General features: G+C 35.0%; 2 protein-coding genes and 1 long non-coding RNA gene across 5 annotated transcripts in view; 1 reads left to right on the forward strand and 2 right to left on the reverse strand.

The window, feature by feature from the left end:
- LOC117222485 (uncharacterized) overlaps positions 1-11,727 on the reverse strand; it is a 364,434-nt gene extending 352,707 nt beyond the window's left edge. Inside the window, exons 1-6 of one of the 3 annotated variants that reach the window (XM_076522259.1) lie at positions 11,550-11,727; positions 10,088-10,214; positions 9,772-9,901; positions 9,524-9,688; positions 9,011-9,212; positions 8,810-8,934 (exon numbers count right to left, since the gene is read on the reverse strand). In XM_076522259.1, coding sequence (XP_076378374.1) covers positions 8,810-8,934; positions 9,011-9,212; positions 9,524-9,688; positions 9,772-9,901; positions 10,088-10,214; positions 11,550-11,553 — 753 coding nt within the window. In that variant the 5' untranslated portion in view covers positions 11,554-11,727. Of the gene's footprint in view, positions 1-8,809; positions 8,935-9,010; positions 9,213-9,523; positions 9,689-9,771; positions 9,902-10,087; positions 10,215-10,763; positions 11,265-11,549 lie in introns of those variants that run through there. The other 2 variants (XM_076522260.1, XM_076522258.1) reach the window with 2 other exon arrangements.
- LOC117222489 (uncharacterized) lies at positions 11,020-12,467 on the forward strand. Its single transcript, XR_004490710.2, has 2 exons — positions 11,020-11,145; positions 11,210-12,467. It is a non-coding gene; the product is annotated as an uncharacterized LOC117222489 (long non-coding RNA).
- A 266-nt stretch (positions 12,468-12,733) lies between these two features.
- Positions 12,734-14,956, reverse strand: LOC117222486 (tubulin alpha-1 chain). The gene is made up of 3 exons (XM_033474210.2): positions 14,800-14,956; positions 14,012-14,234; positions 12,734-13,924 (listed from the first exon to the last, which is right to left on the reverse strand). The coding sequence occupies exons 1-3, from the start codon at positions 14,800-14,802 to the stop codon at positions 12,798-12,800; spliced, it is 1,353 nt and encodes a 450-aa protein (XP_033330101.1). The 5' UTR covers positions 14,803-14,956; the 3' UTR covers positions 12,734-12,797.
- Positions 14,957-16,619: the final 1,663 nt, after the last annotated feature.

Genomic DNA, 16,619 nt, shown 5'->3' on the forward strand with positions numbered 1-16,619 from the left:
GTTCAAGTCATTCGGTCCAATTTCAATGCAGTGATCGAGTCTTAAAAGGCGCCTGAATATGAACGTCACTCCGTTGGTATCTCACTTGTCAGATCCGTCCGCCCAGAAAAAGGACAACAGGCAACGACAGCGAGCGGTACCATCGGGGTAGTTGAAAGATCGCGTTCGATACGCATCGATATTACTTGTTACGGCACCGCGGCACGCATTACTCCGATTTCTGCGTGGAACGGGAGATCATCGACGCAGGCGGAGCAACGGTAGTTGCTACATCTGGAGCAAGTCGCGTCTAATTGTTTACCGAGAACCGGTGAAGTGTCCGCAGGGTGAAGCATCACCGGCGTGTACCGCTACCTTGAAACCAGAATTGTTACGTGGCGTCCCAGCTACTGGGTCACTATCACCGAAACGTGCTCGTTCCGCCGTGAGTCTCGGGGCCGTTTTCAACGCGGCCGCGTCATGCACGTACGCGTTTAATTAACCCTTTTGCGGTACAATTTATCCTTCCTGCTCCGGGTGCCGGCTAATCTACATCGACTTTCAAAGTCCCGCCGCTGAATGTTCCCTCTTATCTCGATTGCTCCAGATGTTTTAAGGCCGCGCGAACAAAAGTCGTCGTGAATTCTCTTTACAGGCCTATAGTTCCCCGGACAAACGATTTTTTAAACCCCCGCGCCACGCTGTTCGCGTGAATCCAATTGGACGCGCAATTAACGCTTTAAGTACCGGTGGAAAAATCGCAAGGGAACGAAATTCCTTTTTGGAGAAAGGAACACAATGAGCCTGGAAAATGTGGATCTTTTGCAAAACAAAAATGTTCTATGTTGATTGTGAAAAATAAGAATGAAATAGAATAATATGGTTTCTCTTTTAATTGTTTCAATACGTCGAACGATGTTCTGAAATTCGTCTAGTGTTTTCAAAGTTTTGTATTTCGCCTACATAGTTTTGCCATAAATGCATAAAAACCGTGCGCACGAGGGCGAAGTGATTATACAAATAGAAACAAAAGAATAGGTTTAAACAGATAAAATATTATTATAAATAGATACAATTATAATAGGGTAAATAGATAAAAACCAATCGCAATAATGAAGAAGAACATTTCCTTTGGTTCTTCATCATTGCGATTGGTTTTTATGCATTTATTATTATATTATATATCATGTACGTACTTCGGGAGTTTCACAAGTAAAAATAAGACTAAAATGTTACATAACAGAAAGTTCGTAAATGTTTTGTTGAGAAGATATGCCAAAAATAAAAAATGTGAAAGATATGATAAGGATAACGTACAAGATACGAATTAATTGCAAAAATCAGCAACGCCTGCGAAGAGATTAGACAAGATCACAAGCAACTGAAGTCAACAATAAATTCAATAACTCGGCGATGTCCAAATCGTGTTAACAAAGGCGAGCGTCACTTTGAAATGGAGATACAGTAAATTTTCCCTAATTGACTCTCACATTGCGCATAAAAATGGACAATTTAGGAAGAAGAGATACGATTATACGAGCCTCGCGGCTCGTTTTTATAGTTGTTAACGCGAGGCTCAAATAATCTCTTCTTCCCAAATTGTCCATTTTTGTGTACAATCGAAGCGTCAATTAGGGAGAATTTACTGTACATATGTATTTATTAGAAAATTATTATTAGATGATGCACACCTTTGTTCCCTTTTTCGTCCCCGAAAACGGTGACGAGGATCGACGGCGGACAATAACGACCGATAGTTGCGGCAATGGAACAACTAGTAAGAGGGAGAATGTAAAATCTGCTTTCTTGTCGTGCGAGGACTATAGGTATATTTAACAGTGTTTAAATCATATTCTGTATTTTTGTCACGAATTCTTAACAAAGCATTTATGGACTTTTTATTATATTACATTTTAGTCTTACTTTTGCTTGTAGGATACACTTCTGAACTATGTACGGAAAAATCCGAAACACCCTCTATATCTTCTATTAACGAGAGACATAAGACAGGCTTAATGTAAAACCGTATCCATTCTATGCTGAAACAAATAAGACTAATCTATTTTTAAGTTGTACATTTAAGGTCTAAAGGTGTACTAGAATAGAGATGAATGTTGCAATTTATCTGTTCCTTCGTTGAAACTTTCGGATCAATTTCAGGGTACAGGAAATAGAAATAACTCTAAGACCGGTATCCTGATTGTATATCGTGGAATGGGTATCACATGGAAACTCAATCCTACGGATTGCGTCGCGGCACCAGCGAAGCATCAACGCTACCTCACATTCTGCATCGCATAGCGAAATAAATAATCCTATCGACTTGCAGCGTGTCAATAACTTGCTACCTCTCGGATGAATTTTCTCGCAAACGTTTCTCCACCCGAGCCCTAAAGAAAAATAGTACTTAATCGGATCAATTACTACCCACGCTTGCACACGACTTTCGTGTATTGATTTTTATTGCAAAGCTGGCGTGCCTAAAGTTGCATGAGATTATCGCTCTAAATAATAGCTGCTGAATACTATATGTACAAATTATAAAGTCAATCGAATCTTCATGTTGACAACTTTTAAATTTAAAGTTCAAAATTCTGGTTGGTTACTTTGTTGCAGACGCCATGGAGACAAAAAGATTAACAAAATTCATTATTCATTTAAAAATATTTGATGATATTTGATAACATATATGAAACTACAAATATTAAATATTGAATTTCATAATCAATTATGTTAAATATTATGACATATTTAATATTTGTAGTTTTACATGTTATTAAATATCATCAAATATTTTTAAATAAATATTGAATTTTGTTAACTTTTTTGACTTCATGGCGTCTGCAACAAAATAACTAATCAGAACTTTTAATTGTAACATAAATATACACTTTCTTCTCAATTTGACTCGATAAAAAATATTAATTATAATATATATTATTATATTATTAATACATATTATATATATAGTATATATTATAATTCGATAAAAAAGAAATTTTGTTCATCAAAATAAACTTCATTCGCTGCCTAATTGTAGCTTTATGATTTTGTCTTCGCCAGTCATTAATATCTGGTTACCGCATCAAACTGTACAGAATTTAACGTGTCCTTTCTATGTACATCTGCTTTACAGTAACTAAATACGAATTACACGACTTATTTAACGGCGTCGCATAGAAAGCGTGAAACACGTAAAAATTGCAAGAAACAAAGGTTAACGAAACCGTTTCACTCCTTATTAAGCGAGCCATTTAATTGACAGAATAATATGGTTCGGCTTTTACTTGTCCCGTACAATACCAAAACGAAATTGTTTCAATATCCATAACGAGCAAGATCGTAAGCAGTAATTACTATTGTACATACATAGTGTTTCTATTATGCACGCCGGCGCACATTCTCCACACGAAATTTCACGTGAGCAACGTTGTTTAATCCATCGTAACAGGCCTGAATTAATTTCACTTCCTTACTGATTGGCATCTGTTAGACGAAAACGTTGCACTTCCGTTTCTTAAATAGTGTCGGGAAAAAATCGTGAACCAAAGAAAACTTATTACGCCTGTTCAATCGTTTCAAGATCATTCGAAATCAATGAAACGTCTGCGATGGATTTCTTCCGTAAACATCGTTATCGATTGCTCTTCATGCTCGCAACCCGTAACGTTTGCTCTCGCACGATCTATGGCGGATCATTCGGCGATCCAGCGCGAAATGAAATTTCACGCGAGGGTGATCTTTTAACCTTTCCGTGCGTAGCATAAATTATAGTTTCCAGTCGGCCAACGAACCAATATTACATTATTATTTACACACGCCGCTGAGAGGTTTATGCAACGTTGAACGGGGATACTTGCTTTATCGAACCCGCAGGTTCGTTTGCGTTCGAGGCTACGTGAAAGTGTCGTTATTACCGATCGGTATCATCGTAAATCGTTCCCGGATACATACATACTTGTTTTCGAAAAATCAATTCGAAACAAATACATTCATCAAGTTTATTCACTCGTAGAAGTATAAATTAAGCATTTCGAAGTCCGCTTATTTAAGAGTCCCGCGATTTATGATCCACCGCTTTATCTGCGAGATCGAAGCTGAAGCTGCGAAGATACCGTGAATGTTTGCTTCTAATTACTTGAATTTATTGACACGTTGGTTAACTGTGTCATGTAGTTTATGCGAATATGGATATTGTGTCGCAATGAGGAAAATCAAAAGTGAAAAGAATATTTTTCAATTTTTATCTTGATGCAGAACCAGCTGCAATTGGACAACTTTTAAATTCGATTTCTACGCAAGTCTGTAAAAAGTTGCTAACGACCCATGCTGTTGATGAAACAACAAATTGGAAGAGAAGAATATAAAATAAGTTCGTTGTACGTCGTTTTACGTACATATGTGCTTTGATACTAATGGATATGTGTTGGATGTGTACGACAGGATTCCACAAATACATTACTATGTTTCTCATAATTTGTACACATGCAGATTGTATATGTATACAGATGTACGCTCTCAGATGGAAAGGTAGTACGCGTATGCTATCGTTAATTTCTCGTGTTCCAATTAAGATAGCGTGAAAATGTTGTACGATATATAAATATTACTCTGTTTGGACGTGTAGACTATCATTCAAAATTGTCATGCTATCTTAATCACAACGTGGGAAATTAGAGAGTGCACAGTTGTAATGTCTTAACTAGTACTGTACATGCATTACCGTATTTTCCTTTGTATTATATTTTATTAACATTTTCATTATTTAAATTCAATCTGAACGCGATTGATTTATATAAATATAAATGTAAACTAAGCAGTTCATGATGATCTACTGACGTATATCTTTAATTAAACTTATTATTTGTTTGCTGAAATGTCTAATATTTAATTACATCTCTAAAACTAACAAGCTATAGTGAAACAATACTTTATGAAATTTTTTAATATCGATAATATATGTTACCTATGTTAAATCATATTTTCCTTAATATCTTAGAAACTAGACCAAGTACATACACACAAAAATTTATAAAAAATCGTGGGTTTTGTAATGAAGAGCCTTATCGAAATTTCTTTACAAAAATCGTAACACACTAATGAATCTGAATTTTGAATATGTAAATATTTCATACTCGTGAATATACTACAAGCAAACAGAGAACGATCCGTTCCGCTCGTACACATTAATCAGAAATGTCAGCCACGTATCAACTTTCAATCAAATTTTCATTACATATGACAATCAAAGAGTTAACGACTCGGCATATGTCCCATCGGGGAGGCCTGGCATCGGACGAAGAGGGGTCAGATGCCAGGTATATTCATTGAGCAACACGAGTATCGCCATCAATCTTCATTAACGCGTTGAAATTCTATGGACCGAACAACGGTAATACAACTGACAGAACGTGGAACGATACAGGACATGAAGTAAATTACGCGTGCCCGTGCGTCGATCATTATTGTACTCCTTTCGTTACTTTTTGTTTTTGATCAGACGCTATCAAGTTTCCGCTCGCGCGGTCTCAACACCGTATTTTCGTTTTGTACCTCGCTAAATCAGAGAACCAAGCATACGGGAAATCGATCATTGCCTGAGCTCGAACTTTAATACCAGAATATCCCGGAATGTAATCATAGTTGATCTGGTAGCTATCCGACATCTCAACAACGAATTCCTTAGATTCTTTTGATCTTTAGATACGGCTGCAAATAAACTGTAATACTAATAAGTGTAGCTGATAATTAATTAGCTGTTCTGTTAACTATTTTCCACTATGACTAGTGAGGTTGCTTAGCTTGTAACTAAGAAAACTGTTTTGTTAATATGTAATACTTCATTTAAATGATTTTCATGTTACATACCTCTTACACTAATGAGATGATTTAATAACTATTAGGGATGCCAATAAAATGCATTTAAAATTATTGTAAATTGTATTGTATTTCTAAAGTGAATTACTTGAAATAACTATTCAAGAAAATTTGTTTAATAATTGCAAAAAAGACCATTGCTATTTCTTACAATGTTCACAACTATAAAAGTTTCCTACAAATATATCGAAAATAATAGTATTTATAAAACTGATCATTTACAGAGTCTCTACTGTGAATTAATATATTGAATATCGTGCTAATGTCTTATTCATTCTATTTATAGTAATAAACAATATTAATAGTAATTATTAGTTACTCAATGCTGAATTTTACTTTACACTATACTTTAATTAATAACTATATTAAAATATTCATATTTGGTGGCTTTAGTTTCACAACAACTAGTTTCAAATAGTTCACTGATTACTCCAACATAATCAGCGTGTTAAATTTCATATCTCAAAAGATTATTTTTTTTCCGTTCGTATGTAAATGTTTCAACATTTTAATATTCCTCCTGGAATTAACTAATTGCATCTTGTAATGCAAACTTTTACTGAGTAGAAACAGAAACAACTGTTTTGATTACGATTGCGATTGCTAATGAGATACTCGAGGAATTATAAAGTAAAACTATGTGTATCTCTAGATCTAGAAAATTAACTGGATTTCTGGATCGAGTTCTTTTACAGCTTTCACTGTAACACTATGAGAAGAATATTGCGTAACGCAGTCAGAAGGCGTTTCAACCTTCACTATTTCTTTTTTTTTTACATACGTGAGCCGACATCAATTTATAGCATACACGTTGTTTGAAATACAAATGTAGAGAAGTATCCGAATTTCCAGCAGATACCGTGGAATTTGCTGAAGACAAACATGTGTGCCATATGGTCTTGTTGGAGAGCAACGAACTAGACGTAAACAAATTTATCCTCGCCAGCTTAGAGGTCTAAAATTAAATTATTCGGTCAATACTTCCGCCCATTATTATCGATCGCTGAATTAACTTCAAAAGCTCTTCGAAACTTCTGAAAAAAGATTATATTTATTTTCTAAAAACGAAACATGCTTAATATTAATTTCTAAAAACTTCAATAGAAACGAATCTGTTAATAAATATTTTTTCTAAATCAACCTTGACTATAATGAAATAATCGCTTTTATGCAAATTTTATACATATTCGTAATTCGATATACTTATAAAAAAAATGAAAGTAACAATATTCCGAAATAAATTCTTAAAATGTCGATTATTATCTTCAATAATGCAGACAAATCGATATTATAAATACTAAAGTCATATGAAATACAACCTCTTTCTGATAGATATAGGAATGAAACAGGTACGCAATAGTTAAATAAGAGGAAGGCGATACGTAATTTCGTATTAATAACGGTCCATCAGGTAACACATTATCTAACAAAATATAGCGTGTAATTAATGAATCGCTTTCTACAAATTAAACAGTGATGATGTAGTTTGAATACCTCACTGTAAAATGACTCTGGGTGTCTAGTTGCCAAGGTGTCTACAACTATAATCCTGTTCCTGAAATACTGAACCCATAAAGGTATCGTGCACAACGAGATATACATATATTACATTTGAACTTACTTTCGTAAACAATAGTATCGGCTACTAAAACAATACACAAGACGACATATAAGTAATGATAAAATTAATTATTACAGGTTTACAAATACTTACTAAGTTTAGAAATATACATATACAAATTTAAACATTACAAGCTTATTGTAACTAAAGCAAGCATAAATAATTTATAGAACGAGGATTCGTTCTCTCTTACCCAATTTTATTAGATAAAATGAATTATAATTATAAATATTCCGTCAAGATATTAGAATCAATTTTATAAGTTCAGTCCTTTTATCAAAAGTGTCAGTACTACTATATTATATTTATTTATTAATAAATGCTATATTAAAATTTATCATTGAATTATAAATTTACAATATTTTATAGTATTCAATAAATTACATGTAAGAAGTAAAATTTGACAAAATTATGAGGAGTTTCCATTCTGAAAATTGTATTCATTTTGAAAAAAAAAAATAGGTACAAATGTTATTAAAATACGGTCACATTATACTGCATATGATTGTCTGGTACATATCACGTTTTGTGTCGAGATGCAATTAAGGAGGGAGAGAACGGGAGAAAGAAGAAGACAGAGACTCGGCAGAAAGATGCGGAACCAACACGAACGAGTCAAGTTCTCGACGCCCACCCAGTCACACAACAGGGAGTAGAAAGACAATCGAGCTGAAACTGAATGTACAGTGCATCGGCTCGCCTCGACGAATGTATAAAATAATTCTGCAGTCTTTGGTTGGGGCAAGGAAATTACAGTATCGCGAAAAAGAAATCGCTGCGAATATTGAAGGTATCACATTTATTCTCTAAAAGTTATGCTAAATTCACCGCTTGAATAGATCTATGCTAGTTAGATAGTTAGATATTTCAAGCACGATAAACGTAATTATTTACTATTACTATCGTCCATCCTGTACAGTTTGCGTGAGTGTCAGCTGTCGACCGTTTCCGCTAACAATAAAGACGTGTATCCGGCTTTGTAAACGGAATGCATACATATATGAATCGATCTGTTGTTGTGTTAATGACTCGTCCGACGAATATATGCATCTCATTATTTACACATCATTGCTTAATTTACCTACAATACTCATTTCGATAGTGTCGTGGATTTTTATCTCATTTTTGTTTCATCAAAGACAACATGTTCAATTTATTTTGTAGAACCAAATAAATGCACTGAATCATATATCACAATACTGCTCTCATAAAATAAATATGAGTATACTGAGCATTCCAATTTGAAAATATCATAACGAATCCTATATGTATTCTTTGATTTGAAAATACACATTTCAAATTCTTTAAAAATGTATTTTATATAGCACTCACCATATGCTCCACTGCTTTTTCCTCCAGTTCTGCTAATGTCCAATCTACATGGAAGCTCAAAGGCTGAAGTCGAGATTCCATCTCACGGAGCCATTTCCTCAAACACTTCACTTCGTGCTCAAAATCTATAAAGCATGTCAAAGAATAGTGAGCAACGCCCTATCCAGAATTTTGATATTTCATAATGAAAGACTAATTTACCTGCTGACATATCCAGTTGATTGGATATTGGCCTTTCAACGGGTGCCATAATTTGTTCTACTAATTCCCATTTTGCATTCAAATGGTCAACACGCCACGCTACTTCATCTTTCAAAGCAGGGGCACGTGACACTAATTTTCCTGCTTGTTCATTAAATAACTTTCTTCTGTAAGCCCTACGTCGCAGCTCCTCCATGTGAGCCTGAGGTATACATTTTATTGCTATTATTACATTGCGATTATTACATTATTATTGAATTCGTTATCACTGGCATAAACAATTTTTATTTTTATTATTAGACTGTGGATTTTTATGAACTTCTGCAGATGTGCGTAAAATATGATAAACGTTTATATTAATAAAGATTAAGTTTGTTTCGACATTAGTTTTATTATAAAGAATTTTTTTATAACTGATGAAATATATATTTCTCTCTTACCTTGGCTTTGATAAAATTATCCATGAAAGATCCACAATCTAATTATAACTTAATATAACTGAGTTGTACATACCGCACGCAGACTTTTGTCCAATAAATTTTCTTCCTTAGAATAAACCAATTCTTGGAGAACTGTTAGCCAGGAATATAATTCTGAAAATTGACTACTAACTTCTTTTAAATTCCACGATTGTGCTGATACATCAGACTCATCCCATGTTAATTCGCCATTGGCTTCCTATCATAATTAGTAAAGAAACATTCAAAGCATTGGCATTAGATCTAACTGCATCATACATGTACAAAAAATAATACACTTACTTTACAACTATCTATTAAATTAGTGTCCATAATATAGTCATAATTAGATCGTATTGCTGCCCAGAAATCATCTTTGCAATCTTCATGATTTGTCCACGAACGTTGATTTTGAAACTGCTTTGGGTCTTTCCTACAAAATCAATAAATAACTTTATCATGGTTTTTTTGCTATTTACATTAGATTACTCATAAATAACAATGTAACATAATTATTGACTACATAACATCTGCTTCCAGCTAATTTTTAGACTACATTTATTAGAACAATGTAAGTAGAACTATATCATATAATATAAACATAGGATGTGAAACAAACCGTTTCTTTGTGAGGCTGTTATATGGTCTCTCGATCGCTATCCCCGCTTGGCCATGCTTGTCTAAGCTATGACCGAGCGGCTGAAGCGATGATAAGGAGAAGCTCATCTTCATGGCTTTGCAGTGGTCTGGAAAAAACAAAATAACTACTTAAAACAGCACTATCACATAAATTAAATAAAACTTTTAAGCAAAAGTAGAAAGTAGAGTATCTAATATATATATATATAAACTACATGTTGTTAGATTGTCAACAGTAATCAACACATAAAGGAGATGACATTGATTAAAAGTTAGTTAATAGTTTAGTGTAATAAGTTTAAAGGACATATATACCTATATATATTATGTACAATAATATGTTTATTACAAAAGTAAGAACCGTTAAAAGTATGCAAATATTTTAATTGATTATAATAACTGATAATGGATTAGTTCATAAATATTAGACTATATTTTATACCAAATGTAATATTACGAAATGTTTACTGGTTGTATTCTACACCATATTTCTAGATGTACGTTTTGCTTGCATTAGAAGACAAAGGTAATTGTAGTCAGCACTATTTAAATGTACAAGTAGACAACAAAAGAGATAAGAGCATAACCTGAAGATTAATGTGCAAAAAGAATGCCTTGTGATCTTATCTAAAGTATTTTTACCGTAGTTCACCTACCAAGCATAATGACTGTATCCCAGCTACAGGGCAATATTAAACAAATTGACTATTGTGTATCACGCCATTCTCCAATTTCTAATTAAAAAAAATACTTCTTCCGAATGCGTTAGATGCAACACAATGTTAAATTTCTTCGAACTGTATTATCTTGAATACATTGATGAATCACACGTGTAGATGCAACATTTGGGCGTGTGTTGTGTACACGCCGTGTACACATGGATTTTGTCCAGGTAATGCGGCATAGTGAATGCTTTTATCAAAATTATAAGAGATCTCATAAAACTCCGGCTTAAGCAAGGAGATAAGCACATCAGAAATTACATAGTTGTTTCGAAAACATTCACGACTCCCACCGGGGTACTCACTCATTCTTATCGTAAGTAGTCATGAAATAAAGTTAACATTCTTTGAAATGGTCTCACTATAAATGCATTATTCAGCACATGAGAAAAAAACGTGATTGAGGAAACCGGAGAACGTTGCAACGAGAACTCGAGCTGGAGGGGCTGCACTCCACTGCATACATCCAAGGCAGTAGCTTCTTGCCTTGCGAGTAAGTATGCAAACAATATATCGATACGCCAGAGACATCGATACACCTGTCTGGAGCCACTTGTCCGAATCCGCTTTGAACATATTTCATTGGATCTTGATTATGCATCGACACCTCTATCTCGATGCATCGATTTAATGTTGTATCGATATCCGTGCAATACTTTTTACATTCTTTCACGGGGGAAACGTTACTGAAAAACTTTAAGTAATGCTGCGCTCACTCACTCATATTACTCGGCGTGGTCCTGAACACATGGTGGGTCCGTTCGGACACACTACTAATGACGTGTCGGTAACATTTGCACAATTTTTCAAATAACGAGTCCGCCAATTTTTTTTTTCTAAACGAAATGCCACCTTACACAGCGCTGTGCACACCGACACGCACCGACGTGCACTGCCGTGACGCGCATGCGTGCTCACGGCAAATGTAAGGAACCTATGGCTCATGGCGGATTCTCAGTAAGATATCTATTCTTGTTATTGGAGTAAAGTAGAACCAACTGACGTGCAATAAACTGAGATAGAACAGAATTAGAAGGGATATTCTTACATTTGCAATAAGAGAACACGAATGGCTGCGACAAATTATTAGACGAAGTATTCCGGGTCGCGTGCTTGTCATATGCACTTACGCTGTTACGCTCATTTTTTAAATGTATTTCAATCGAGACTGTTGAACCGTACCAAATGACACGTTTAAACTATTTGGACAGGGGGGGATAGGTATTGTAAAATAAAAATTCAAGTATCTAACGCTAATAGAAGTCATCTCGTGACACAAAATAATCAAAGAAACCACGAGTGAAAACTGTACGATAAAAATAGCGAGACCCCAGTACGTTACGGACTTTCATGAACTTTTAAATCGCTAAAAATAAAAGTTCTATCAAGTTACGTTGTTTGATAGAAATATTTATTATGATAAACGGCTATATTGTTCTTTTACGGTTGTTATAACTACATGTAACAAATAAATACTGTATCGGATTATTTGTTAGAGATATTGAACAAGAAATCATAAATTTCCGTGTTCTTAAGTTAACAGGTAGCTTTCTTTCGTGACATTCAATAATCGAATAGTAGTTTTATATTACGATATTAATATAGATAAATATCTAGTAAACAACATTAACAAATCCACTTTTATTTTATACAATTCAGTTTCATATTGGAAACTAAGAAAACAATTATCTTTTAGTTAATTTCTTTTTTTTTAAGTATTATATCTCTCCTAAGTTAATATAATAATAAGTCAGATAACTGAAGATTATTCAAAAGTATAACATAAGTGTTTTTAAATGTATAAAATATAACTGAATATAATCCATAAATTATGTAATCAATCATGGAATTAATAAAATGATTTAGGAAACGTAAAGGGTAGGTGACATACATAAAACAGTAGCGCTTGTAAACCCGCACATTTATTTCATATTAGTTCTCAATGAAATATCATGATGGGGATTTTGTTTAGTATTCTTCAGCTCCTTCGCCCTCACCTTCAGCAGAATCCATACCAACTTCTTCGTAATCCTTCTCAAGGGCAGCAAGATCTTCACGTGCTTCAGCAAATTCACCCTCTTCCATACCTTCACCGACGTACCAGTGTACGAATGCTCTCTTTGCGTACATCAGATCAAATTTATGGTCAAGTCGGGCCCAAGCCTCTGCAATAGCAGTAGTATTGGACAACATGCAGACAGCTCGTTGTACTTTAGCAAGGTCACCACCAGGTACAACAGTAGGTGGCTGATAGTTAATGCCAACTTTGAAACCAGTTGGACACCAATCGACGAATTGAATGGTACGTTTAGTCTTAATGGTTGCGATTGCTGCATTAACATCCTTTGGTACAACGTCTCCTCTGTACAACATGCAGCAAGCCATATACTTTCCATGACGAGGGTCGCATTTGACCATTTGATTGGCTGGTTCGAAACAAGCATTCGTGATTTCCGCAACAGAGAGTTGCTCGTGATAAGCTTTTTCCGCGGAAATAACTGGAGCATAGGTTACTAGAGGGAAGTGAATTCGTGGATAAGGTACTAAGTTAGTTTGGAATTCTGTCAAATCAACGTTAAGGGCACCGTCGAAGCGAAGGGAGGCCGTGATCGAAGAAACGATTTGACCAATCAATCGATTCAGGTTCGTGTACGTTGGTCTCTCAATATCCAAATTACGACGACAGATATCATAAATAGCTTCATTGTCGACCATAAATGCACAATCGGAATGTTCTAAAGTCGTATGGGTAGTAAGAATAGAGTTGTAGGGTTCGACCACAGCAGTTGAAACTTGTGGTGCAGGATAAATTGCAAACTCCAACTTCGACTTCTTTCCATAATCCACAGAAAGACGTTCCATCAACAACGATGTAAAGCCAGAGCCAGTTCCACCTCCAAACGAGTGGAAGATGAGGAAACCTTGGAGTCCAGTACATTGGTCTGCAAGCTTACGAATGCGGTCTAAGACAAGATCAACGATTTCCTTGCCAATCGTATAATGCCCACGAGCATAATTGTTTGCAGCATCCTCTTTGCCCGTGATTAATTGTTCTGGATGGAAGAGTTGACGATAGGTGCCTGTGCGAACCTCGTCTGGAAAATAAAATACGTTTTGTTATAAAATAAATTCATGAAACGAGCTATTTATTGAATGAGAAAGTCAAGAACTTATTTACATACCGACTACTGTAGGCTCCAAGTCGATGAAAACAGCTCTAGGAACATGTTTTCCAGCACCAGTTTCACTAAAGAAAGTATTGAAACTGTCGTCACCTCCACCAATAGTTTTATCTGATGGCATTTGGCCATCGGGCTGGATGCCATGCTCCAGACAATATAACTCCCAGCAGGCATTACCAATTTGGACTCCAGCCTGGCCAACGTGGATTGAGATACATTCACGCTGAAAAAGGAAATCATACGTAAGTTTTTATGTGTATTGCTATCGATAGAATAAGAAAATAGTTAATTACGAATTTTAATATTTTAAATGATTCTAAAGTTATGTATTCGTTATACTGAATAAAATATTCCTTATGAATCACAAAAATGATATTAACCATTGCATACAATGAAAACGCTTTCTAAAATATTTCGTTTCTGTTAAATTCAAGTTATATTTATTAGAAAATGTCTGCCTCCTTGAAATATCGATCGTGTCAGTGAAACGACGCGCATTTCCCCCCTCTCCTCGTCAACGCGAAACAAAATCTGACATTTTCACATTCACATGATTCTACAATTTTTACACGAAAAATCCATTCATCGAGTAAAACGGCAAAGAACTGATGGCAATGCGAGTGCTTCTAATTTATTCAAAGAATAATTAAGGCGCCTGAAGTGACTCGCGTAGAAAGGGCGGAGCCGGCCGGTGTAACGTCTCGACGTAACGGCATGTGCAATTAACACGTCTGACTCGTGAGACCGTCGTTCCTTACGCACGGAAGTAATGATTAGCATCCTCTTACCATTTTGAAGTCTGAAGAAGTGTTTTATGTCCTCGTAAAAATTGGGTAGCTGATAGTTCAAGCAAGTAATGGAGCTACTGCTATCAACCACACACAATGCACGATCGAACACCAAACGATTAATGCGCGAGGGACACCAGCAACGGGATCTTATACCCCCGACTATCGACTCTTTCTGCGCACGATCATTGGCCGCCAGTGACCTCACCCTGGCCTCTGATTGGTCGATACTCGACCGCAACACGCCAGAACGCCTTCACGCATGTTTCCTACTCGCAAAATATAGTACCTCGCGACTGTCATGCGACATTTATTTTATTGATTTTACAAATTTCAACAAGGAAATTAGTATGGAATAATAGAATGGCCAATTCGTTGAATCGGCAACGATTAATTCGTAGCCAAGTTCTCAGTTAAGGAACAATTACGATGGCTGTTGCAACTGATTCATAATTACAAATGAAAAGCGAATGCAACGAAACTGAGATACATAAATGGAATTGTATTGATTCGCAGCGTCCTTAACGGACAGATTTGAAAATATAGTCGCGAATTCTGTGGAAATTGTTATTGGCGGAAGAAAGGAATAATTTCCCACTAAGTAGGTTAAACCTGGTATGGCAAAACGTTGAAATGTACGTGAAGCGTATCCTTCGCACATTCGCATAATGCGTGAATACGACCTCATTACCAAATTGTGCCCGTAATTAATGAGCCAGGTCTTTGAACCACGTTACGTACTTATTCCACAGTAGACGAAACGTTAATTGCTATATATTCGTTTCAAAATATTATCTTTCATCTTTTAATTATTTTAATTTTTTTGAGTTCATATATTTATGTTAATTTTAATTCAGCATTAATATTTCAAACAAAAGTCTTGTTGAATTGATATACAAATGTAAATGTTTATTATGTTCTTTAGACATGCGAATCGAGTTTCTGATTGCAGTGCACCTTGAAATGACTGTCGTCAGAGTTTCATGGTGTATGTGGTGAACAAAGATGTTCAAGACTCTTGAGAGAAAGTCTCATGATTATATAAAATAGTCCTTACTTGATTTTTTCCCGAATAATGTAGGTCTCGCACATACTTATTTGGTTTCTAAAGTAATTATTACTACCGAAAAGTACTTTTTTTGTCATATCTCAACATTGATAAGAATATTTCACTCGATTCCGCTGCTATATTACTATATTGTGTAATTAAACTAGAATTTCGATAATCCCGCTTGCTTGAAATTTCGGCAGTGTCAGATTATCAATCATAGCGGGTTATTGAACTGCATCCCTAATGCAGTAACAGTAAGGAAAATAATTTTAAAACTGCTACGATTAATACAGGGATATAATTCCTTGAAAAATTATATGTTACAGTAATATATAAAATTATGTAAATTATCAGTTGATAACGAAATATCCTATATTACACATTTTAAAGTAGTGTTCACAGGGTACAGCTATGACCAGCGTCGCATGTTCTGGAATACAGGGTGTGTCGATTGATTCAATTCCGAATTATCAGAATATAATTACACGATGTATAATAATTCAACCATGTCACAATAAAGTGTAGGATTTTTAAATATAATTACAATGTTATGTTATACAATTTAATTATGCGTTAATTAATATATAATTAACCCAGTATTCTGCGTTAAACAATTTCAAGGCAATCGAGATCTTACTGTACACTTACAAGATTATACTCTTCCTTGCATGATGAGACAAAAAGTGACACTGCATGTATTCTTAGTTGCAAAACTACTGCACTTTCTTATGGACGTTGAACTTGTGCATCAGCTAAGAATAGACATTGC

The sequence above is a fragment of the Megalopta genalis genome, chromosome 5 (genome assembly GCF_051020955.1).
Source record: "Megalopta genalis isolate 19385.01 chromosome 5, iyMegGena1_principal, whole genome shotgun sequence".
Classification (NCBI taxonomy): domain Eukaryota; kingdom Metazoa; phylum Arthropoda; class Insecta; order Hymenoptera; family Halictidae; genus Megalopta; species Megalopta genalis.

Excerpts from the sequence above, each read along its gene's own strand:
- LOC117222486 (XM_033474210.2), bottom strand. Across the intron at positions 13,925-14,011 it reads CTTGGAGCCTACAGTAGTCG|ACGAGGTTCGCACAGGCACC; the intron begins GTATGTAAATAA and ends TTTATTTTCCAG.